Here is a 25,612-nt window from a genome sequence, read left to right on the forward strand (position 1 = left end):
ACACCCACTTGACCAGCCACTGACACACCCATACACCCACTTACACACCCACTCATTCACCCATACAGTCACCCACACAGCCACTCACTCACCCATACAGTCACTCACTCACCCATACAGCTATCCACACATTCACTTAATCCACCCATACAGCCCCACCCACTCACAAATCCAGTCACTCAGACACCCACTCGCACTCAAATACACAGTCACACAGCCACTCACATAATGTATGTTAGAAATAGTATCACTAAGTAGTACACAAAGTATACTAATTTAACTTCTGTGGTACCTTAGTATATATGTTTAACACTCGTAAATGTTTAGAAAATACTCACAATCACTGGACAATGTTGTCAGTGATGTCACGGACCATGTCACGAGTGATGTAATCAGTGAGGTCATAAACAGTGCATTGCAGGGCATAAGTTATAGGTAGCTCAGGTAACTATAACTGCTCAATTTTGCGTATTTTGTATGAGTGAAATCTAAGCCTATCTATAACGTCCTTTTGTAATCTTTGTTTTTTCCAGTGAATTACTAAGGCTTTTTTAGTTCTATTTCCTAACTATAACGTTCCTGTAACCTTAGTTTTTTTAGTGAAAAAATACATATTTCTCACTGGAAAAAAACAAAGAAAGTCACGTTATAGTTCGGTATGGTAATAATATTGGTATTATAGTTATATAGTTATTTCAAATCCCCATAACTCGTGCCCTCGTCATGCACAGTATTGTTGATGATGTTAATTAATTTGTCATCAGTAGTGTTATCAATGATATCACAGTCATGTCATGAATGTTGTAATATGCGAGACATAAGCAGTGCATGGTGAGGGCTTGAGTTATAGTGACTTGAAACAACTTTAACTGTTGATATCCATTGTTGTTTTTGGTTTAAATGTTGCATTTAAACTGACATATTCACCTAACTTTAATGTCACAAGTTTTTCTTTAACATAAACTAATATTTTATTACCATATGGAATTCCAACCCCCTGTCGCACACGGTGTTCGGTCGTTCACAGTGAGGGGTTTGCGTAGGGCATGGCCTGTGCCCAGGTCCTGTACTGAACTCCCCCATGGACAGGCAATCCCCCGGCCAGCACAGTCAAAGGTCACATTGACATCCAAACGTCCGTTTGGGGATTCCAATGCAGACACTCTGGCCCAGCCCCGTTTTATTATATTTTTTAAATCCTCCGAAAGCCAGCACTGGCTCCCATATGATCACGGACACCCAAAAAAGATTATTTTTTATTAATTTGTGCACATGGTTTAGGGAGTCAGTGTACTCCTACCTTGCCCCCTTATACATTATTTTTTCTTAATTTGAGAACATAGGGACTGAAGTCAGACATTAAACTGGGTATATACATTAAGCTTGCAGGGTGACTCACCGAGTTAGATTGTCTCTGTTGATACAATCAGTGATTGCAGGTCAGGATTTCAGATCCTTGCTAACTCAGCTTTCCAGTCCAACTCGTTGTGTAAATTGTGTACTATTAGATTGATTGCTTATCTGTAAATTTGTTAAAATGCAGTATCTGTTTTGTACAAAGCAGAAAACACACAAACGTAGTTTTCAGCGCTATGTAATAAGTTCACATATTTATAAATGGTTGGTACTGAGCGTGCTTAGCACTGAGGGTTGGACGAGGAGCAAACGTCCTGTGGTCGGTGGATGGCCACGTCACCCGCAGGGGGACACTAGAGGGGACAGTCTCTTAGTGTTTCCTCACTGCCCAGGGTAGTATTTTTTCTCTGGCCACCTGGCCTTGAAGCATGCCACAGTGAGGGTGAGATCTCTACTCCCCGTGACCCCTGGCATGATGTCACTTCCGGGAGGCCAGCAGGGTATTTAGGTGGTGCTACCTTGATATCCTCTTTTGGTGGTCAGCAGTAGAGGAATTTGCCATCCACCGACCCGGCAAGACCATGAGAACTAAGAAGAGAAGCCAATCACTGTACAGTGTAGGAAACAGAGTTACAGGGTGTCCTAATGGCAAAAGTGTTGAATACCCCATCAGGTGGAGATGGGGCCGCTAAATATGAGATCCTCCGGCCATAGGGGGCCATGAGTAGAACGCAATGCAACTCCTTCCTCCTGTAAGGGACAGTTGGTATCCTGACAGCTGGGGGTTGGCCTTACCTCTGTCTGTGGTGGCACTGGTGCAGCAACCATTAAAATCATTGGGCAGCACTCCCAATGCAAAATATACAACACCAGATGAATAATAAGACGGCAAAGTAACGCCCAGTGGCTGGCGAGAGTTTCAGGATGTGTGTCAGCGGTATTCCTAAACGGCGCTGCACTTGTATGATCACTCGGTAGTTAACCCTACCTGTGCAGTGCATAACAGAATATGAATAAACTTGCAACAGTTTTCCAGCAAAAAAGTGTGTGGTCTGTTTTGTTGATGATGCAATTGTATTTTGTCACAAAAGTATGTACGTAGACCTGTCAGATGACAGAAGGGCTATGGGTGAAAACGCTAAGTTTATCGCTCTTGCATGTCAGTTGTTAATAGACAAATGCAATCTAGAGCATGCGCTGTGGTTGGCCTGCACCTCGTAACTGACAGGCCGCCACTAAAAGAAAGACAGTAGATTTTGAAACGGAGCAGGGTTCCTTTAAGGCTCTACAGATGCATTCCGTGTAACCACAGGCTGTCCTCTGGCGTGTCCTGAAGGGGTTCTCCAGTTACATTTGTTAAGTGGCGCTTCTTGTGATGTTCAGCGATAAAAAGTACCCTTGAAGTGTCACCTAGAAATGAGTCCTGCAGTGAATAATGAGCAGACAGATTTGCGCCTTTCCAGGCAGGTAATTTACTGTCACTGTTTGAGCAAAATAATGCATTTTTTAGAAAAAGCTGCATTGTTACAAAAAATGAGCGATTATAACTTGGGCAGAAAGGTCACTGCTTTCTGTGAGAAAGTGTCTGGAAACTATGCTGTTAGTTTGCCATTTATTTTATTTGTGCTGCAAGATTTTTAGCATTCTAATAAAAGTTTTACAATCCCCGAATTTAACCATTCAATGAAGTTAAGAGTTTGCTTTAACATGAACAGATGGACATCATTCCATGTGCTGTTCGCGTCAGGCTTCGATCGCTACTCTGAAAATGTGTTTGCATTGGAATGGATGTGTGGTGTTTGGCTGTGTCGACATGTTTATGGAAAGGGCCAAAACACATTCTCAGTAACACTGGGACTGGTTCGACTTCCAAAAACACAGACCTGCACCTGCAGTATATATGAGCTAAAACCAAGCAAGCCCTGTAAGCCCATGAAATACATCCCTATCTTTCCACATTGGGGCTTTGTGGGGGGGGGGCGACCAACGGGAGGCCTGCCGCCCCCGGTGGTTTTTGGGGCCCGAGGGGGGAGACTAGTCACAGCGTGAGGTGATTTGGGCTCCTTGGGCTGGCGGCGGGGAGTTTGGGCTATTTTTGGGCTGGGGTTTGGGCTAGTTGGGCTGGGGGAATATGACCGGGCATTTTGTGTCACTGTCCACCATTTCGGTGGCAGTGACGCAGCAGCCGGTCGGAGGGTTGTCGGGCACAAGTTTTTTCCCGCCCTCTCTCCCATTTTTTGGGTGAGCGTGCCATCGGAGGGTTTTTGCAAGGCCTCCATACCACTCTCTCGAGAACCAGGGACTCTTACACCCAGTGACAGATTAGTAGGTGAGACCAGTGTGGTAATGCAAAATGATGGGGGGGGGGGGCTGCAAAATATGACGAGGGGCCTCTGACTTTTGCACATCTCACAGGTATTCATTGACTTTGGGCTGATTGCCCCTCCCTCGATGGGCAGGGGGGCACAGAACAGATGGGGCCCGTGCATTGCAGGGGCTCCTAGGTCCTGCATTATGCCCCTGGGTGAGACCACCTTTCTGTAAGGATGCTCAGGTGCACTGTAGTGTGCTATGGGCCATCTTGTGTGCCTCTCGAGTTATGTGATCCAGTGCTCCAGGCTCCTGTGCAATGAGTCGTTGCAGGAAATGAGGGGGGTCCAGCCGTATCGGTTTGGCTTAATTGAAATAGGCTGATTTGTCCTGTTGCAATTTGCCAACACCGGGACACATTCAGCAGTGCCGGTACAGTGCTTGCTGTCCATTGGGAGCAGCAACCTTCTAGCGGTGTGGGGGCTTTCTTATTTTCATTTCAAACTGGGCCCAAAACAAAGGTTTGATTTAAAAGGTCATCAGCCCTGCTTTTGTTTGAGTGTTATCCTGGCTATGTGGTCTGCCTGATACCTAAATGCCAATACAATGGAGGAAAAGGTCCACAGATTATCACTTTGCAAGTACGTAAGCAAAAGTATGATTTTTTAAGTGTTTTTTTTTACTTCATTAAATCCCCGTATGCAAGAGATATACATGCATTGCATGAATGCCAGCATTAGTCTGTTTCAATAATTACACAAAAAGAGATTTAAATAGCACTCAATCAGTTATTTTTGTTGCAGCCCTACTCATCCCAGTGTAGGGCGTCGGAGACCATTATATTTCACATACATGTTAGAACTGTCAGCCTTAGGGTGATCTTCCCCCAATCTTTTTGCTTTCTTATTTCCACGATTTGCTGAATGTTTTTGTTTGCCTTAGTACTCTGAGCACGTACCCTCTGCTAATCAGTGCTAAAACTTCTTCTCTTAACATGTGTGTAATTGGTGTATACATGATTGACATATTTTATTTACTTGTAAGTCGGTATACATATACCTAGGGACTGTAAATTAACTGCTACTAGTGGGCCTGTAGCACTAATTGTGTCACCCAAAGAAGTAGCCTTTCAAACCTGTCCCAAGCTTGCCACAGCAGTGCCTGTGTGTGCAGTTTACTGCCACTTCGACTTGTCATTTAAAAGTACTTGCCAGGTCTTAAACTCCCCTTTTCTTACATATAAGTCATCTCTAAGGTAGGAACAAGGTAGCTTTAAGGGCAGGGTGCAATGTAGGTAAAAAGTAGGACATGTATATTTAAGTTTTGCATTTCCTGGTAGTGACAAATGGCCTGTTTAGTTTTTCATTACTGTGAGGCCTACTCTCATAGGTTAGCATTGGGAATTCCTAAATACAATTTTAAGCTGTAATTCCTATCAGAGAGGAGTAGCTTTTTCATGTTTCATAAGTTTGGAATGGTATTGATAAATTCTACTTACTTGTGAAGTTGGAGTTAACATTACTATTTTAGAGAGGCCACTTTTAGAAAAAGGACATTTCTCTGCACTTACTGCTCTGTGTGCCTGACAGCCTGTCTCCAATACACGTCTGGGTTGGGTGACAGCTATACTTTGTGCATTCCCTCTAGACCGCTCCAACACAGGAAGGATAGGTGGGGCTGAGTGCCCAGCTACATACATCTGCATTCTGATGGCCTTGCCTGAGCAGGATGGAGGGTGGGGCTAACACTTCACTTGAATAGGTAAAGTACTGTCCCCACACAAAGGGCTGATTTACCCCCATAGACAGCCTAGCAGACTGGACTGGGCTGAAAGGGGAACCTTTAGACTTCAGAGAGCTGCTTTGAAGTCACCCCTCCCCCAGATCAAAGGCACTTTTGTGTAAAGTGCTGGCTTTCTGACCCCCTAAAATCAGATACTTCTGGATCGTAAACTGAACCTCTGTCAGAAGGACTACTGCACTGCTTAAAGGACTCCTATTTGCACTGCAGACTTGGAAGGCCTGCTTTTCTCGTGTGTTTCCCTACTGCCGCTCACTGAATCTGCTGAAGGAGAGCAGGACTCTGCCTTCCCTCCAAGTGATCTCCTAGGGCTTGTTGGCTTGCTTCCTGTTGCTTGAGACTCTAGGAAATCAAAGTCTCTACCCCTGCGCCTGGCTCTCTGGAAGTAGCCCAGATGTTTGCAACACAGATTTCAACACATCTCCTGTCTGTGTGTAACAGATCCGGGGCATCGACCCGGCTGGGGGAGTAAAATCGGCACATTGCATCTGAACCAGTGCGTCCAGAGAATGACGCATCGAACAGCGTATCGCTGCTGCAGCTTGGTGAGATTTATGGATCCCCTCGACTGCATGGCAGAATCCAACACATCACTCGACACCTCTCAACTCTTGCATCCATCTTCAGAACTGACACATCGCCTTCACTGCGTGGAGAAGATCCCCACATCTCGCTGTTTGCAAACAGGAAAGGTACTTTGTTCACCAGAGCCCTGCATGGGTTCTGTAAGCGGCATGTGCTTCCACGAGGTCAGCACGAACTTTGACTTTGCCCCGATCCAGCGCAACCCAAAGTAACCTCATTTTTAGCTCTACTTGCTTCTAGATGTTTTATAGCATTTATTCTTTTAAAATTCAATATCTCAACTTCTATACCTTCGATTTTTCAACTTTTGATCTTGTTTTGCTTATAATATAATCTATGTTTATAAACTTGTGTGAAGGCTTTTTTTAATTGTATTCATTGTGTTTCTGTGTGTGTTTCACAAATACTTTAGCCTGACTGCTCTGTGCCAATCTACCAGAGGGTGGGCACTGGTTATCTTTTAGTGTGTATTTGGCTTACCCGACTAGGATTGAGGTTTCTGCTTGGACAGGTTTCATACTTTTGCTAACCAGAACCTAATTGCTAATGATACACATTGCAACATTAAATCATACAATTGTTTAAGTCAACATACAGGAAACGTACATAAGATATTGAGTGTTGCGCATTTAGATGTCGCATATCGTCCACACATAGGAATAATATATTAAGAGTGCATGGTTGGGAGAAACACAAAGACCGGATTTAAACCGTAACACACAGTGGCTGAGATTTTCTGTACTAGTAGAAATTTATACCAGAAGGGACCCTTTTAACAACCTTAGAATAATGACAGATTGAGAAAAAAGAGACATGTTTTAAGCCCATGCCTTGAAGTTTGCATACAGCTCTTTGATGGTGGTTCATAGCTCACTGTGCTATATTAAGATTGCAGCGTATGGGATGCAAGTAACAAAGGGATCTTTGTGTCAAAAGCAGTAGCTAGGACTTGACTGTACATAAATTACAAATCTGCATGTTACATGGTGTTCTTTGCAGCAGGGACCCTTTATGCTACTTTCAAAACTGTGACCAGACAATGCAAAAATCTCTCCAGCTAGTGCTTACCATTATTATTATCTCTTAAAACTTGTTGGGCACACATAGATCTATGTAGCAGGTGCCCTAGCCCCATAAAATATTTTAAAATGCAGCTTATTTGTTAACAATTAAGTAAGTCTGAACAGATTTACTCTTACATCTGTCCTTGTTGCCAATTTCTCAGCCTCAGAGTTCATTAGATTTCACATTATTTAGTGCTCTCCCACTTTCACCCCACAAAAACAAGTTGACAGTCATCAAACCTTTATCTTTACTCACAAAGAAAAAAATAAAAACTCTTCTGTCCTTAAGCCAATTAAAACAGCAGCACGTGTTGTCACCATCTCTTCGCTCGACTTCGGAAACAGCTATTGGGCCTCCATTCAAATACCATTGTTACTGCTGATCAAAAAAGTGTCTCACTCCACTGACAAACCAGTTGTGTCAAAGCAAAAAATGCGATCACATCCTCTGTTTACAGATTTCCCCAATCCTGCAAGAACTTCACTGGTTATCCTTAGAAGCAAGGATCAGCCGCCTTGCTCCAAGTCATCCACCTAAAAGTGCTCCATGCTTGACCAATTCGCTTATTATTCCTTGTAGTCCGAGGATTGGGGTCCAAACATACATTGCTACTGGTGATCCGTAAATTTAGAATCGCCTAAGCCATGAACTATTGTTCACGACAGCAGCCGCCAACGTCTAGAACTGTTTATCCACACAGTTGAGAACTGAACAGACTCTCCAATCCTTTCTGCAGTCAATTAAAACTCATATTTTCAACATAAACGTAAATTAACTCTGTCCTATACATCCTGCATTTCTGAAAATCACACCTCTCCCCAAACCAAATGCAAACAAGTTCTTCTCTTCAATCTACTTGGTTCCACATTGCAGCTCCCTACCCGAGTTAACCATTTCATACCCATAGATTACGCCCTCTATTTAATGAATTACTTGTATTTTTGTTGTTTTTTGTAAAGTGTGTTAAAACCACCTGGTGCAGCTTCACTATGTAATACTGTTACGTAAATACATAACTTTGCTCTTTGTGGGAGCCTGGATCTCGTAGTGAAAGTTCAACACGCAAGCATGTTTGAATTCTTTATATATGGAGTACATAATAAGAACATCAAGTTTGGGAGAAGCTGAGATAATCACAAACTGGTCTTGTCCCACTTCTGCATCACTCCTTCTGATGCCCTGCAAATTGCACAGCAGAGAAGCGCTCACAAACAGGATTGGAAAGAACTGACCGTCGTTCTGCTAGACATTGACAAGCCATTCCGAATCTGGTCCTTTGAGTCAGACTTTAAACAATAGGCGAGGTATCAGTAGGAACCCTCCTAGTAAACACACATAATTAGAAGGCTATGCTCTATATAGTCATTAACCGTTCCACTCAGATGGAGTGGGTAAGCCTCAACATTGTGATTGAGAAGTATGACTACTTCTGCTCAAGTCACATTGGGTATCACATTTGATTGTGCGTCTAGCCTGCCACGTTGGGAAAGTTGAGCTCTCCTCATCACAGTACAGATACTGTTACGCACAAATTGATTCCAGGTGTGTATTTTTTTATGGCACAGTATGGCAGAAAGATGGAAACCTGTGTACAGTGCATTTGCTTTGTTGTATTCCTTGATTTTCTTTCCCTTTGTTTTTTTTCATTACAGAGCAACAATCTCCAGAATACCTATTTGTAAGATATAACAAGGAATCCTATAAAGACAGTTTCTTACTGGGAGTAGGGGGTATGGGTCATCTATTTAGTAATTTATAACCCGGCACCTACCACATTACAATAATAAATGAAAAGATTATTGCACATTACAACAACATAGACATTGGGCACTTAGAAGGCATGCCGAAACATGTTGACATTAGTGAGGATGACAGGGTGATAGATAACCCTCCTGCATCATAAATCTTTCTGTTTTTAACCCTATCAGGACATCTGCTAATAAAATTATTTTTAGATAACCCTAGATAGCCTTTTAACAGTTCTTTTACTCTGGTGATTGACAATCCTTTAGCGGTACAATTTTACAAAATAACCTTGCTCTCACTTATAGTGGTTGATCCCAACTTGGACTCAACTGGGCCTAGGGTGTGGGAAGCCCAGTGAGGAAGCATGTCACATCTGATGTGGGTGACGGCCTTAATTTCCCAGAGATCATTCTGGCTGAGCGTAAAGGTTAATGATTGTATAGAGCCTAGACTTTTAATTGTTTGTGTGTATATGTGTAGATTTGGTTGGGAGGACTACGGTATAGTCCTGCTTCGCTCCCCTCCATTTTGAATGAGACCCATAGTAACGCTGTGATTTTTGTGTTACTCTATTTCTTCTGGAGAGCTCACTGGGATGACTTAAAATAAATCTTCTTGTTCCTCATATTGTGATGTATGTCTGTATATCCCTTGCCTCAGGCATCCTGTTTGACAAAACTCTACATGTTCACAGCCACCAAGTACGATGCATAGGAAGTGGCAATGTGTTCTTAACACCCCACTGTTGTGTCTCACCCCCCAGGCACCAACCTCCGTGTGACAGCAGTCACAGTATGCCACATACGTATGCGCTAATACATTGCACTGTGAAAGTGTCTTGCGAATTATGTCTTGAATCCACCAGACCATTATGAAAAACACGCTCTGACAACACAGGTTTTGAGACAATGCACACCCCAACATCCCAGGATAAGCGTGGCTAAGTTAATCACATATGCTGTATACAAATAGCAGTAACATAATGACACAGGTAGGTTGGTTAGAGTGCTATAGCATATGATCTTTACCTATTTTACAGACAGCAAATACATGTTATGATCATCTCAACACCCAATAAAATGTCAAGGCCAGGGTGCATTCATAACCTTTTTTGGCTCAAAGGGCAGGCAAATTGGGACAGAGCCTTCTCCAAGCACATGGACTTATTAACCTAAGATTTATCTTAATCTTTACATAGAGAGCCTATTCATGAACTGCATTTTGTTGTAAGTTTTGTAGTACCACAGTAGTTCTACTTATGTACTACAAAATTGGTATTGGCTAACCTACGTATGGAGGTCTATTCCTCCACCTCTCCTATGTATGGAGATCACTGCACACATATGTATACGTTTTAGTAGTAAATGCGGGAGTGGCTGGAAAATAAGGAATACGTACAACTTAATGGGAGGGGTTTAGGGAGGAGTAAGAAGGGATTAAGGAAGGACCACGTTTGACAGCTTTTTTATTGTGCTCAATTTTCACCAACATAGCTAAATAGTCTCCTGATTTATAGGCCTTCTGTTCTAATGCAATGTTTTAGCTGAACAGTATCAAACGGTTTCTTATAACTCTGTCTTGGTCACCTGTTTCGAGGTTAGGTCCTTTTTTGTCATTTGTTCTTGTTGTGTAACATGTACATTTAGTTCTGAATGTGCAGTCTCATTGTGTTTGTTTTCACCTGTTTTCCGTTTGAAGAGGTTTTGGATTTCTCTGGTGTTGCTTAGGACATACAATTTCCAGTTCCTGAAAACTGAAAATTGAGTTGAACAGAGCATTGGTACAATATATGCTGGAAGACGTAATTTGGGCCATAGTCATGTGGTCTGTAGACCATTTATTTGTATGATAGTAGTCTATTGTACTTATGCAAATCTTTTCTACATAGTATGAGGGAAGTGGGAAATGATAGAATGTGGGAACTGTGAAGTAAACTTAATCAAAGTATAATGATACTTTAACCCCTCCCCTGAGCAACTCCAACCTGATATACGACAGGAAAATAACGTTTTGGCTTTTTATTACATCAAGGACCTTGGTCGCCAGGATCCTATTTTAGTAATCTAATCCTAATATAAATAAATATGAATGTAGAGTACATTGAATGAAGAAGCTCGCCTCCCATTCTAATGGGCTTTCACGTACTTTGGCTCTATTTTTAAAGTTTCTCTTACAACAAATCTGTTATTTAGTCAAAGGGGATAGATAGATAGTAGGTTGTATTCCCTAGTGACATTGATATGTCTAAGAGACAGCAAAAAACGAAAGGCTTTACAGTAACCTGTACAATGGTTAGCAGCATTATTGTGTCTGATGTAGAACTGGAGCCATCAAATAAATACATTTGCGTGCTGTAAATCCCATTCGGAAGAGGCAGCATGCTTTCGTATTTATGTATGGTTGTGGAAATGTCTTGGTATTCTGGAGCGGTCTAGCCTTTATGTGTATTTCATTTTCTGCTTCAATGCGGCAGAGTAGAAATTGTTTCATGGATGATAAAAATGTTGTCCATTTTAAGCCATGGTGCTCAATATGATGACTTCCTATGCTTTAGCTTTTTTGTTTTAATTTAGAAGTTGTTTACTACAGAGACTGCAGTGGTAGCCAATATGATGGAGCAGAGAAAATGTGTGTGTTTTCTCAGTTTTTCCTACTATGCTGATGGAGCTTAGGTTGTTTTCTTCTTCTTAAATTGCCTTACAGATTATTGCATTACAGTGCCATCATGTCTACATTACCCTAGCAGTATTCTACATTTAGCACAGCATCAATGTTGTTACCCAGATTTCAGTCTCAGTTTTCAAGGACCCAATCCTGAGATCTTGAGTTTTTAGTTTTTCTACAAATTGTTTTAAAGATTTTATCCATTCTCGTGGTCTCCATGGACACTTTGTCTCTGTGGCTATCATTCTGATATGGGTGGCTGTGAATGATTGCAAACGAGAGAAAGGTAAGAATCCTGACCTCAATTTCACCCTGGTGAAAGTCTCATCAGGAGGTGATTGAGTGCTAAGTACAAAGAGATGTAGACCCCTTGTTTTCAGTAGATTGCTAGAAGTGGGTCTATGTTTTGTCACATTACAAGACCTAATGTTATGACCGAACCCTGAAAGGACAGAAAATCTCAAGCCAAGAAAGGGATTTCTTCATGTAGCTACCTTCCTAGATAAATTAAAATGTATATTTTCTATTTATATATTGAACAGTTTTTAAGAGTTCTTGTGCACTGTGAAGTATGTGGATGAGTTACATTAAACAGTAATGATTTACTATACATCAAAAGAAACCAAGTAGAGAAAAGAGGTTCAGGCTTTTAACAGCTGAGATGCAATTCAAAAAGACTAAACCATGTCTCACCAGCTAGTCAGTAGAAGCAAGGGAAAGGGAAGGAAGAGATTAGAGGATACACATGAGGCAGTATAGAGGGCAAAGAGAGAGATTGAAAAGGTCAAGATAATGGGACTCCAAAATGATTACATTGTGGAAAGGATTGTGATCCAAGATCGTGAGGAAAACGTGAGGCTGTTTAGCAGCTGTATCGAGCGCAAAGAAGGAGAGGTAAAGGACAGGGATAATGAGAGATAGCAAGGCTAGGCAAGGAGGTTGTACTACGTGGAGTAGTGTGGCTCACTGGTTAGAGGCGGCAGGCCTGAGAGCAGAAGTCAGCCCGGGACCAGGGTTCAATTCCCGACGCGGCAGGGTCGTGGACCTTGGTCAGCGGACTCGATAATTCTCACTTCGGTGCTTACTCTAATCAGGGGTTCCACTCGGCAACTCTGGGCATTAGCTTGCCTAATCTCCACAACGGCCCCACCAATTCCGGGGATGCCTGGCTCCACCTTGGGGACACCCAGCAAGGGACCATCCCACAGGGAAAGCCAGGACGGGTTCCCCAGAGTTATACAGCGCCGGGACGCCCCGTTGCTGGGGCAGCTGTGCGCTTTACAAGTATACTACATTTACATTTACATTTACATTTTGCGCTGCCTCAGAAGATAAGATAGGAATTAGAAGGCAGATTGCAGTAAATTCATAATGCAGTAGATGATCAGGGAGTGTAGATAACGATGGGAGAGATAAAGAGACCGAATCGTAAACTATGATTTGTGAGTTAGGTGGAGTTTGAACAGATGAGTCATTAGGCATTGAGTGAATGATAGCTCATAGATGTATTATAGCTCCCAATAAGGATTGGAGTTGGGTGTATGTTGTTTTTAAACTTGTCCTTCATCTTGTTCCTGAATCCTCTCAGCCACCTGATAATTTCAGGTGATTGAAAGGTGGGGGAAAAGGGTGGGGTGAATTGTCATTAAGTGCTTTTTGATGGTATGCACCCAATTTTATTTTTGCCTCAGTGTAGAGCCAGTGAAGCTTGATCTAGATTTGGGTGGAGGAAGAGATATATTCATCTCTATATGTCCTTGATAGAGATGTTGCAGTTCTCCCTACTGCTTAGAATGATCCGGTACATCATGGCTCCCTCTATGTTAGTAGAACTACAGCTGGACAAGGATAGCATGAGGGTGATGTGAGTGATCCTGTAGAGTGGTGCACAGTATATATTCAAGTCTTTACAGTATTAAATTACGACAGGAAAAGTGACACCTCGAAACTATTAATGTTCCATCAGTAGTTCATTTGTTTGTTTGTTGGCGTGCATGCCCGGTATTGTGGACTGCCATACCACGTTAAGTATAAATCACTGAAAAAAGCTGGGGCGTCATGACACCCCGTTCTGGACGCACAGCCTTCATTGGCGCATAACGAAGATGCCACAAATTATTCCAGTTTGACCAAAAATGTATTCCTTTATTCAATATTTCTCTGGTTTGTCCAGTCACATAAAAGACACTCCATGTTGTCATAAACCCTTTAAGCTGTAGATGTGCCGATACGGGCCTCGTTCTAAAGCATGGAAGATTACATGGGTATTCCTCAGTCGTTATATTCATCACCCAATGCATTTCGGGCCCTTATGGCCCTTCGTCAGGGGTATTCTGCAAATTTTAAAACATATTAATTAAACTATGACTTGAATAAACTCACGTTTCTTCAGTCCTCCGTCCCATAATTATCAAGTGAGAGAGGGATATGAATTAGCTTGGTCGTGAATGGGAGAGAAGACACGGTCTTTCAACATCTGAGCAAGTCGTTACCAGAACGTTCAAGGTACGAGCGCGTTTGATTGTGTTTAACCAGAGGGACATTTGGATGAGTAAAGGTTGTTGGCTTATGGGGCAGAGAACTGAGTTATGGACATTGAAAGGGCGTAGATCTAGATAATTATGGGACGGAGGACTGATCATTTGTTTGATGAAGCATAGCACTTTGAATTCAGCGGGCAGAACGTTGTGAATGGGATGAACGCTAGTTATTAACATGCATATTTCACACGCTGTATACTATATTGAAAACTGAAAAAACGTGAGTTTATTCAAGTCATAGTTTAATTAATATGTTTTAAAATTTGCAGAATACCCCTGACGAAGGGCCATAAGGGGCCCGAAATGCATTGAGTGATGAATATAACGACTGAGGAATACCCATGTAATCTTCCATGCTTTCGAACGAGGCACATCTACAGCTTAAAGGGTTGATGACAACATGGAGTGTCTTTTATGTGACTGGATAAACCAGAGAAATATTGAATAACGGTTGATGATAAAGGAATACATTTTTGGACAAACTGGAATATTTTGTGGCAACTTCGTTATGCGCCAATGAAGGCTGTGCGTCTGGAACGGGGTGTCATGACGCCCCATTTTTTTTCAAGTCTTTACAGTATCAGTGAAGATAACCAGAACCTCTCTGAGTTGTAATACCACTGTTTTTACGTTAATAGCAAAAGGACAGTAGGTTGGTCATGTTGCCATGTTACCATATCATAGAGGTCTACAGCTTGGTCTGTTTTGTACCCTAACCCTCCAGAATTGGCAGCAAAAATATGTTTCTGTGTCCTACTATGTTGCTGGCCAGTGTTTGGTCTTAGATTCGTACCCCCTTCTTTCGTCTATACACTTTTTATTGTTCCATCATAATTTTTTGAGTATAATAAAGTTTTGAAGGCTTGTCTGAGATCTTGGCTTAAACCTTTCACTTTAGATGCATTTGTGTCAGTGATATTGCTTCGAGTGCTACAAATTTTGTGGCATCATCTAGAAAGGCCAAAAAGTGGGCTTCTTTAGCCAAAAGTGATGTATGTTCTAAAAAAGAAGACTGGCATTTCCACTGCAGAATGAGCTTATGATGGGTCTGTGGAATGCCCCATTTTACAATCTCATGTTCCTTAAGGTCGTTGTAATAAGGGGCTGCTTGACTGTCGTTCAGTCTTCTGTATCTCACCTGGCCTCACCTCACCTCTGTGGCTCTCCTTGAAATTTAGAGGGGGGGCACTCTCATTTCTGTATGGGACATTTACCTCAATGTGTATGCATATTGAATATCACAGTAAAAAACATGGCTGTAGGTTCTAGGTTCTCAAACGCTTATATCAGGTTTGAGTATTGTGGAACAGAAGCCAATTAAACCCAATTAAATGATATGCAAATGAAAAATGCTTAATAAAGCCATGAGTGCATTGCAAACATTAAACAAATACATTTATTCCCATAGAAAGAAAGATAGTATTGTTATTAAAATGCATTTTAAGGTGTGATAAGGCTCATACACGGCCTCTAATGGATGATGCTAATGCATTGGATTCCCAGATGTGCAATATCTCAAAGTAGTGGAAAACCGGGCTGGGTGAAAATGTTTCACAAATGTTCTCATCGGTAAAAGCCCTTACAGGTGTTTCCATAGCTATGGCAGGAATAAATATTGTGCGTTTAATGTAATGGTCTTGCATATAATCATTCTGCTGTAGCTGCTCTCTATGGTGCAGATTTGTTGAGATATTGCAATCTTGACCTGTTAGATAAAGGTGAAAATTCCTTCTTAAGATCTCTACTGAAGCTACCAAAAGGTACACCACTACTTCACTTAAGTTTTGACCTAAATGTTAGGCAATTTTCAGACATAGCCCATTTCAACCCTTTTTAATTTTGGATTAGGATATGGTCATCCGAGCAACTTGTGTCATATAGAGAGTGCCTTATGGAAATCTTAATTAACCACTTGGCCGCCTCGATTGCAACCAACAACAATGACCAGCATCTCCCACAGTCTCATTAAAGATCACTACTGGAATGTTGTCCTGACCTCTAAAATTTATGCTGGTCCCTTTGACAGTCTAACGGACCTGTACCTGTCTTGTAAATGTGGTTCCTATTTCAAAGATTTTATGGACTCAGTGAATAGGCCATTGTCTAGGTCTCTTTATATCAAATTTAGATTGGAGATCTTACCAACTGCTTCTTTTACTGCTTCTTAGAGGAGCAATGTTAAGTCCTCAAATCTTAGCCCTATGGGACGTCGGTCAGTGGAGAACGACAAGCACCTACTGTTCTTCTGTGGCTCATACAATAGACAGCGTGCCCTCTGGACTTTCCCTCTGTGCCGCCTCCTCAGGCTTGACGATGGGCGCCATGGTAATATGTAGGGCAAATACTAGGAGCTGTGTTGTTTACCTGGTTGCCAGGTAACTAAGTTCTATATGGCATCTCAGAAAAAGAGGTATCAATCCCCTAAATCATCTTGCACTTTAAGTTTAATTGGACATTGTTGGAAATGGCCCTTTTTGCAGGGTTATCCCCAAACCATGTGTTCTTCCTCCTTTGTTTTTCCTGACCTGTGGTTGTTGGCTATAGGACTCTGGGCACATTACCTCTGCTGATCAATGCTGAAGTGCATAAGCCCATTGTGTAAATTGTTATTATGATTGGTTATCCATGATTGGCTTATTTGTTGTAGCAATAGGTCCCTAGTAAAGTGCACTTAGTGTGGCAGGGCTTATAATTCAAATGCTACTAATGGGCTGCAGCACTGATTATGCCACCCACTGGAGTAGCACTGAAAAGAGGTCTCAGGCCTGCCACCGCAGTGCCTGTGCGCAGTTTGCTAACTGCCATGTTGTCCTGGCCAGTGTACACACTTGCCAAGCCTGACCCTTCCCTTTTCTTACACATTGGACACCCCTATGGTAGGCCCAAGGTACCCCTCTGGGCAGGGTGAAGTGTATGTGAAAGGTAGGACATGTACTAGTGTGGGTAACATTTCCTGATAGTGAAAAACGAAATTGGCAATATTTCACTATTGAAAGGCCATCTTGCCCATTGGGAAAAATGGGGAATGCTGTGCACCATGTTTACCTGCATATCTTCCCTTAGCAGCAAGATAGAAATTTGGAATCTGGTATCCCTGAACTCAGAACGTAATAACACATCTTTTAGGGAGGATCGTTTTTAAATTTATTGTTTGGAAATAGCACTTTTAGAAAGTGGCTATTTTCCTGTTCAACCTTTCTGTGTGCCTCTGCCTGTTTGTGAATTGACTGTCTGGTTTGTGATTGACAGGGACTATGGTGGCTCCAGGAGGCTGGGTGAGTCAGCACTAGGCTCAATAGACCAATCTGCATTTGGAGTGGTGGGAGGAGTAGCACCTGGGCCTGAATAGGGCTGTGTCTGCCTTCCACAATGGTGGCTCCACCTCCTGTGGTGCGTCTGATGACCCTGGGCCACACTGACAAAGGAAGAAGTTTTGCACTGGCAGAGTGCACCCAGAACTGGTTTGGACTGGGTCCAGGACCTCTCACACGTAGAGAACAAAGACTTTTGGGGTCTAAATATGAGAGCTGAAACCCCTGAATTGTAGACTACTTTGGACCAAGGAGGAACCTTTGCTGAGGAGAAAAGCTGAAGAGCTGAATGAGAAGTACTGCCCTTTCTGTGTCTGGGGTTGGCCTCTAGTTGCTATTTCTGCCAAAGGAAGGAAAATGGACTTTGCTGTGTGCTGTATCCCCCTGCTTGACAAGGAATTTGTGGTGCCCTGCAAAGAAAGTCTCCAAGGGCCTGAGAAGAGCTGGCCTCCTGTTGTGGAAACACAGGGATGTAAAAGTTTCCAAGACCACTTTGTGATCAAGAGGAATCCCTGCCAAAGAAGATCAGCTGAAGAGACTGAGGAGAAGTACTGCCCTTGCTGTGTGTCTGGGGTTGGCCTGCAGTTTGATGTTTCTACCGAGGAGAGGACCAAGGGACTTTGCTGTGTGCTGTGTCCCCTGCTTGCAGAAGGACTTTTCTGTGTCCATCTGAAGACTAGTCTCCACGGGCCTGAGAAGAGCTGGCCTCCTGTTTTTGAAGTCCCCGGCACAAAAGGACTTCACTTCCAGCTTCCCTGACCTTCCATTCTGGGAGTACCAGTCTGCCGGGAGGGCCTGGAACTGTGTGCGAGGCCTTTTTGCTGTTGGGAGCTGAAAGCGCGATGCAACGAGAGAGCAGCGTGAAGCCGCCGCAGCAGCAGCTGTCGCATCACTGGATAAGCGTGCCACAGCCACAGAAGGTGCCGTCACATTACTGGAGAAGTGTGTCGCAGGGTCGTCACATCGCTGGGGAAGCGCACCGCCGCTGAGCACCGCCGCAACACCGTAGAAGCGTGTCGCAGTCACCAAGGGTGTCGTCGCATCACCGGGGAAGTGTGTCGCAGGGCCTGTCGCAGCTCAGAAAACCACCAAGTTCGCAGCACAGCCGATGGCTGTGCACGTATCATCTCCACGTTGTCGCATCGCAACAGAGACACCATTTTGACGCATCGCACCGGATCTTCGCAACCTATTGAGGCCCCATCTTGTCGCATCGGAACTGGAGCGCAGGAAGAATTGACGCATCGCCTTCTCTGCGCCCCTTTTGTTTATTTTGAGCTACGCATCCCAAGTACTTTGAGGCTAAAGTGTCGCATTTATCATCTGCAAGCTTATTTTTACAACAACCATTTTTAAAGTATCCAAGGTTTGTCAGGACAAATTGAGGGTTTGGTAGTCCAATGGTGGGAATAATTTCCAGACGCAATGTACAGTTGCCAGAACTCCTATTTTGGAGACTAGCCCGAAGTGACAGCCAACACTTGTTTCGCCCCTTACATGGCCATCCGGCCTGGGGCTTCCTCAGGGCTGTACATTTATATATGCAAGTGGTTATGCAGTTATCAACAGTGTGAGTCAAAAAGAAAAAGAAATGGAATCATATACAGACAAATACATGAAGTTAAAAAGACTCAAAGAGGAACATTGTTCATTAATGGTTGGGTAGCAACGTGCAGTTCAAACACTGAATATTTGTTTGTAACAGATTGGGGCACAGATTTGTTAAAAACGTTTTTAATCACCACATAACTCATAGTGCGAACTCGAAACCGGTTGGAAAGATAGATTATTCATATGTAGAGAAAAGTAAATTTTAACATTTTAAAGAGGGCAACGTATAAGAAACAGTTCAATATTCGTATTAGTTTGTAAGCGTAATATAATCATCAAATTGAAAACATATTGGTGCATATGTGAAAAAAACATACCTTTAGTAGTGTGACAATAAATAACATCACATAGAAACGGAAAGCCTATTTACATGTTACAATTGGTGGTCGGATCCATGGTTTAAGGATTCAAGGGGAAAAAAGAGAAAAATACGAGAGAAACATGGGAAGATAACGAGAAGAAACAAAAAGAAACACACGGGAAGGGAAATAAAATAAACAAACGTTAGGGATAAAGGTTTTGATTCTTAGTCATGGTGTAGTGATTTTATCGGGTGGACTCCGGTATTAAGTCATGATTTTTAGCCTGTAAGTCTGGTGGGCTAGAATGGTTCGAAGTAGTGATGGTGTAAGATATACTGGAAATCAGTGTCCCGAATAATTGGCTTAAAAATCGGCTTAGTTATCCTTAATTCGAACTAAAACATGGTGTTGCTTGAGACTTCTGAAAGATCGGTTTGATCATATTGAGTGAGCTACAAACGTCGGCTGAGTGATTATTATACCAAAGCTGGCAGGTCCTGTGTGCCTATTTAATTTGGAGGTGGAGACGGGTGAAACCCTGCGCAACCAATATGGCCGATGCATGAAGGAGGATAAATAAATATTAACCCGGTGAGATAATGGTTGTTGTGAGGCTAGGCATATCCAAGTGACTAACGACGTGGGAGGGCAGGAGAGGCGTGTGATTGGAGACACGCTTACCGTAAATTGTATATCGGTCTATCTAAAGTCCAAGGTGTCCGAATTTCTTGGATGATCTAGGATTAATGGCAAAGTTATCAATACATGGCAGTGGTCGGCCTCGTTAGTACATGTAGTGCCTCTCTAAGAAACTAGCAATGCTTACCTCTATCAATCGGCATGTAAGCCTTGGGGCGGAAAGTCTCTGCGATCAGCGTCTTACAGGTTCCCCGTGGTGCTTGTCCGGAGGTGTACTCAAGTCGGTGAGCAATTCCGGATCAAGAGTGGTTCGAGTTCTGGTCGCGGGGAGCTCTGTGGGTGCCTTCTTAGAGTGGGGAGTTAAACCGGGTCACATTATAGTGGCGTATTTTGTCATAAAGGGGGGATATTGTCCTTATTGGATATTAGTGACAATAAATAACGAAAAAGGCAGGAGGGAGTAACTGGTGTGATAACTGTATTCTGGGGTTGGAGGTAATGGGGGCACTGGCATGCCTGAACAATACAATTCTGTCTTCCGTCACTATTGGTAGGTTATCCATAGGGGCATAGTCCCTTAGGAGAGCCTCCTGAAATGCATGGACGGGTGCCATATTGGAGATGCGACGTGCTCAGCAGGTCCCAAAGCCCGGATCAACCATTTTTAAAGAATTTCTACTGAGTGTCTGTATGTTGGATTTTTGTCGTTTTGGTCTTGTTTAGTTTAGATAAAGATATTTTATTTTTCTAAACTGATGTGGTGTCCATTTGTGGTGTTTTCACTGTGTTACTGTGAGTGTTGGTACAAATACTTTACACGTTGCCTTTGGGATAAGCCTGTCTGCTCGTGCCAAGCTACCAAGGGGTTGAGCAGGGGTTATCTAAAGTGTGTATCCCCCTTACCCTGACTAGAAGCAAGGGTCCCTATTTGGACAAAGGTACCTATCTCTGCCAACTAGAGACCCCCATTTCTAATAGTAATGTGGCCCCTTTTAGGTGATTTTAAGTGACTTTTTTGTTTTTGTATGTGAACAGCTGCTAGATAAGAGGGTTTTGGCCAGAGGCCCCACTAAGCTTCTTGTTAGTTGGAAATTGAATTCTCATTTAATGCTGCTTGTTGAATTGTTTTTATTTTGCCATGTTTTTAAACATATGCTGCTATGTGTAGTTTTATGTTTTTTTACAACCAAAATAAAGTCAGATGATGATTGAGTTGCCACAAGAGATTTGTTATAACAATCTTTTTTGACAAGATTATTAAAAACTGGTTCATGTGGTATGTGTCTTATGGATAGATAAACAGCACGGTATGATTTCAACTTAAAATCATTTTGTGTGTGTTCCTAAAACCGACTGAAAGGCACTTTGGAGTATATAGGGCAGTACTTTTGTTGTACTCTTATATGTACTCCTCCACACCTTTCTGAATTGGCCCTAAATCAGGAATAAAAGAAGGATAATCAGGGAATATTCCTATACAATAAGTGCAGATACAATGGTCTCCGGCCTATTTGTTCTTTCACTAATAGGTAGTTGAACTTTTGCGGTGGATTCACAAATGCCTGTAGGAGCAAGAAAATGAGTACTCCTGTAAATGAGTGTTCCTGTTGTTCTGCTTTCCGAACTCGTATTTGCTTTTGTTATTCAGACCTATTGTTAATGATGTGACGCTTTTAAAAGCATTGCCCCAATATGGATTGTGTGCATGGGAACAATTTTTCAGACCTCGAATATTGTGTGAAATACTTCCTTTTGCTTTTAGCAAGCTGGCCTTAAGACATTGCAAACACATGGCCCTTGATACAAAATCCATATTGCCTTACTAGCAAGGGCTCTCTGGATTGTAGCCTTACCTCGGCCGCACACATTGGCCAATAATTTACAAAAGGTAACCCTGTCTCCTCCTGCGCAGTGCAAGGAAGGGAAATCGATACAGTGACCTAAGTCACCTACAAACAGGAAAAGGAGGGCTCCATGATGTCGAGTCTCATCTTTAACGAGTTACTATATCAGAGTGAATGCAGTCTGACGAGCATGCTGTTATTGTTTCAAAAACGAAATAATGACTTCATAGCAAAAGTAAGAGAACCAAAAGAAAAATATTTCTTAAATATTACAACGCACTATTAATGCTTTCATTTGAGAGGGTTTTTTCTCCAGCTGCTAGAGGTAAATGTGAGTTTTCCAGCTCTTCTACTGCTATTAGTAAAAGTGTTCAAGTGTTTCACAGTTAGTTCAAGTTGACTGTCAAGCATGCATATTAACTTACATTTTCTGACCTTTATAGCTTTTTTTATTTCAGCTATAATATCTCTCTGCCCAAGAACTTGCTTTTCTTCCCTTATTATGAAGGCTTATTAATGCATACTTTTTAGTTCTAGAGTGATGAGCCTTTATATACGTTGGGAGTGCCATTTCCTTTTTTTTTTTGCCTGCGCGTTCCTTTCATTACATACAATTTCTGCAACTGCAACTAAAGTCTCGCACTTTAGACACGATCCACACATAGTTGGGCCCGCCAGGTCCAGCTTGTGTCTGCAAAAAAATCCTCAGCCATTGCAAATGGCAGCTCCCATTTCGCAGAATTGACATATGTTGATATTTCCTCCTGCAGCTGGAGGTTAGCACCACAGACCATCTACCAGGAGTATATGTTCCACAGTAATAGGCTCAGGCGCGTGGGTAGTAGAAGTAAGGGTATTCCCAATAGAGGGGCAGGGAGCATCCACGGTGGTAGTTAACACCAACAGATTTGTAACTATGCGCATTCACCAACCTTATGAATCATTTTCTATGTGTAATCAATGCACCTGCCCTTGTTTTCCAAAAAGCTTGCCTATAATGCTCATTACAAGTGGTGTTGCTAACAGCAGGTACCGCCACCAACGGAATTATTAGATACATGGCAACACCGCGGATCTCTACTTTCAACGATGAGATTTCAGAAGGAGCAGAAATTTCCAGATACAAGTCCTAGGCAAAATAAAAAATTAGTAGGGGACTCATGTCTGGAATTACCAATTTTCCCAGTAATTCATCATATCTTAATGGGCTCTTAGAGTCTAACTAATAATGTTGAAGAGTTTCCCCATCCTGGAGATCCCAGTATCCCTGTTATATGTAATTCCAATGAGGGGGAAATACTTGCACATCTCCAGGGTAACTCGCCTCAGTGTGCAGATTGGATACAAAAAAACAACCAAACACCCTGTGGGTCAGGCTGGTATTGGGAAGGAATTACTCAAAATTGAAAATATTTTCTGGTGGTCTAAAGAAAAGAACGTTTATTTCTCTAATGTACTTTTCCACCTGTACTAATGCATTTGTATCTCCCAACCAGTGTAGATTTATATAAGGAAATCTGGGACTTGCCTGGGTTTCTGTTATGACTTCCGCAGGTATTGATGAATCTATAAATACAGAAAATCTAATGAAATGATAGGAGGAAGTGTATGGTAATTAGGTTTTCAACTAGCAAAATAGGTCTTTGAATATCCCCATTGCTAACTGTATATTTTGATAGTGACCAAGACTTGTATCCTACGGTTTGGTCTTCTGTGCAAAATTAAAGGCTTGTGTTGTCTTACCTTGTTCCTTATCAACACTCCTTCTGTTTTTCAGGAGAATGCATAGAAGGCCTACGAGAGAATGACTACCTTTTGATTCACTCCTGCCGGCAGTGGACCACCATCACCGCTCATAGTCTGGAAGAGGGACATTATGTAATTGGACCAAAGATAGAAATCCCTGTTCATTATGGTGGTAAGTGATCGTGTATCTAACACTGCTCTTCTCAGGTTGTATGAATGTGTCCAAATTCATTATTGAGTTGATTTCTCGGATGTGTCTGAAGACGAAAACTCTGTGCCTACATCAGCGTGTTGTTCACTGTTCCCCTAAGCAAAACAGTTTCAGGGTTTTGCAATCTTGCAGTTTAAACAGAATCCCTGTGCAGTAAGAGGTCATGAAAATGTTTTATTAAAAAAATATGAATCCTCCAAGGTCAGGATTACGAGTTGGCTGCTGAATTCCCATATGTGTGGCAACTGAAAATTGAATTTTATGATAAAAATATTGCATCCCCCAGATACATTTCAGCAGGTCAAACCTGCAGATAATATTCGGGGGAAACCTGCCCGCTATATACCAGGACATGAAGAGTTTGATGCAGTAATCAAAAAAAGCTGCATGTTATTCCTCATTTTGGTGGAGAAAACATCTATTTGAATGAACCCAATGAATTCCGGCCCGGTGGTATTAGATTTTATTGGATATAGTATATTTCACACCAATTACCAGCTAACCCACAAAGTGGACCTTAGATTGTCCATTAGACTGTAGAACACAATACAGGTAAACTGGTCTTGCTGTCTTATTATGGAAAGCAACAGTTTCAGTATTTTATTTTTAAATAATTGTTTTTTTCTCATGTGATGGCAATTGATCTTACATGATTTTAAATAGGTAATTTTATTTAATAGATATCTTCCATTGCACTAAATAATGGGAATAGAAGTAGGTTATTGTAATGATGCTTTCTTCGGATTGAATCTTGGTTGATTAAGTAAAATCAGTCATCATTTTCCTACTTTACTTTTATCATTGAAACATAAAGATAACCACTCTGGCATGTTTAAGCAAATTAAAAATAATTGCTTCATTTCATAATGTACTCTTAAACCTAAAGCAAATCAAAAGTAAATAACGTGATTTGTCTTTAATGAATAAACAGCTTTAATTAAAATACTAGACTTCCTGAACTTAAAACACTCTATGTATGAATCATGTTACTAATTTGAAAGTGAACAATTCACAGAGGAATGTACAAAGGTAGTGGTAAAAAAAACACAGCAGTAAAACCTGCAATACATTAAATGTAGAAGATAATAACGCGACAGAGTAGCAATTCGAAACGCAGCAAAATAAATGCAATAATGGAATACTTGTATTAAGTGTATTCGGTGCAGCTTTCTTTTTACCATTTAGCACAATATGAGTGGCCCAGGGTGCCATTAGGTTTACGTTTTGTTTTAAAATGTTAGCGAATACTAATTAAGGTGAATTACATTTATGCATGCTTTCAGATTAAAATAGACTATATTTCTATCTGGGCTTGATGCCTAGCAAGGCATAGAGCATGAGTAGATTTTCCACATCTGTGTCGTTGGCCTATTACAGACAATGTATATCAGCCTAACATGCGAACAGCATCCCACATGAGCTGTCCTGATTAACTGTCCCTTGTGATATTATAAGTGCAGTCTTTATGCCTCGTGGATTCAATTTAAAGGACTCGAGTTGATGTGTACGCTTTCACTTGTAAGTAATGTCTCCTCTTGCATAGCAGGCAGGCGCTACAGACAGAGCCGTTAGTCTTCATTCATGAAATTCACTATCAAATCTTAATGAGTAAATGTGACTGAGGTACTGCTGACGAGATGCATGTATGTGCGCCATTAGTGCTGCCTTAGCAGGGCAGTTGTTGGTGGAAAAAAAGGAATTTTTCAAAGTAGAGTGTCCTGGTCTTTGGCTCAGTTCCTGACCGGGCCCTTAGCTTGGACAAATCTATAGCTGTGATCGCTTCCTTCGTATGTTTGTCCCTACATGGACTGGTAATGTATTTTTGTGATGGAAATTTAATAGAGTTTATTCCAGCCCCTTGTATTGATGAAGGATATATCTT

At 41.9% G+C, this 25,612-nt stretch overlaps 1 protein-coding gene across 1 annotated transcript in view; it reads left to right on the top strand.

Moving 5' to 3' along the window:
• The window catches only part of GAREM1 (GRB2 associated regulator of MAPK1 subtype 1), a 495,136-nt gene that overhangs the window by 129,168 nt on the left and 340,356 nt on the right, over positions 1-25,612 (top strand). Inside the window, exon 2 of the mRNA XM_078687358.1 lies at positions 23,551-23,691. Coding sequence (XP_078543484.1) covers positions 23,551-23,691 — 141 coding nt within the window. The remainder of the gene's footprint in view (positions 1-23,550; positions 23,692-25,612) is intronic.

This window comes from Lissotriton helveticus, chromosome 4_1 (assembly GCF_964261635.1).
Source record: "Lissotriton helveticus chromosome 4_1, aLisHel1.1, whole genome shotgun sequence".
NCBI lineage: Eukaryota > Metazoa > Chordata > Amphibia > Caudata > Salamandridae > Lissotriton > Lissotriton helveticus.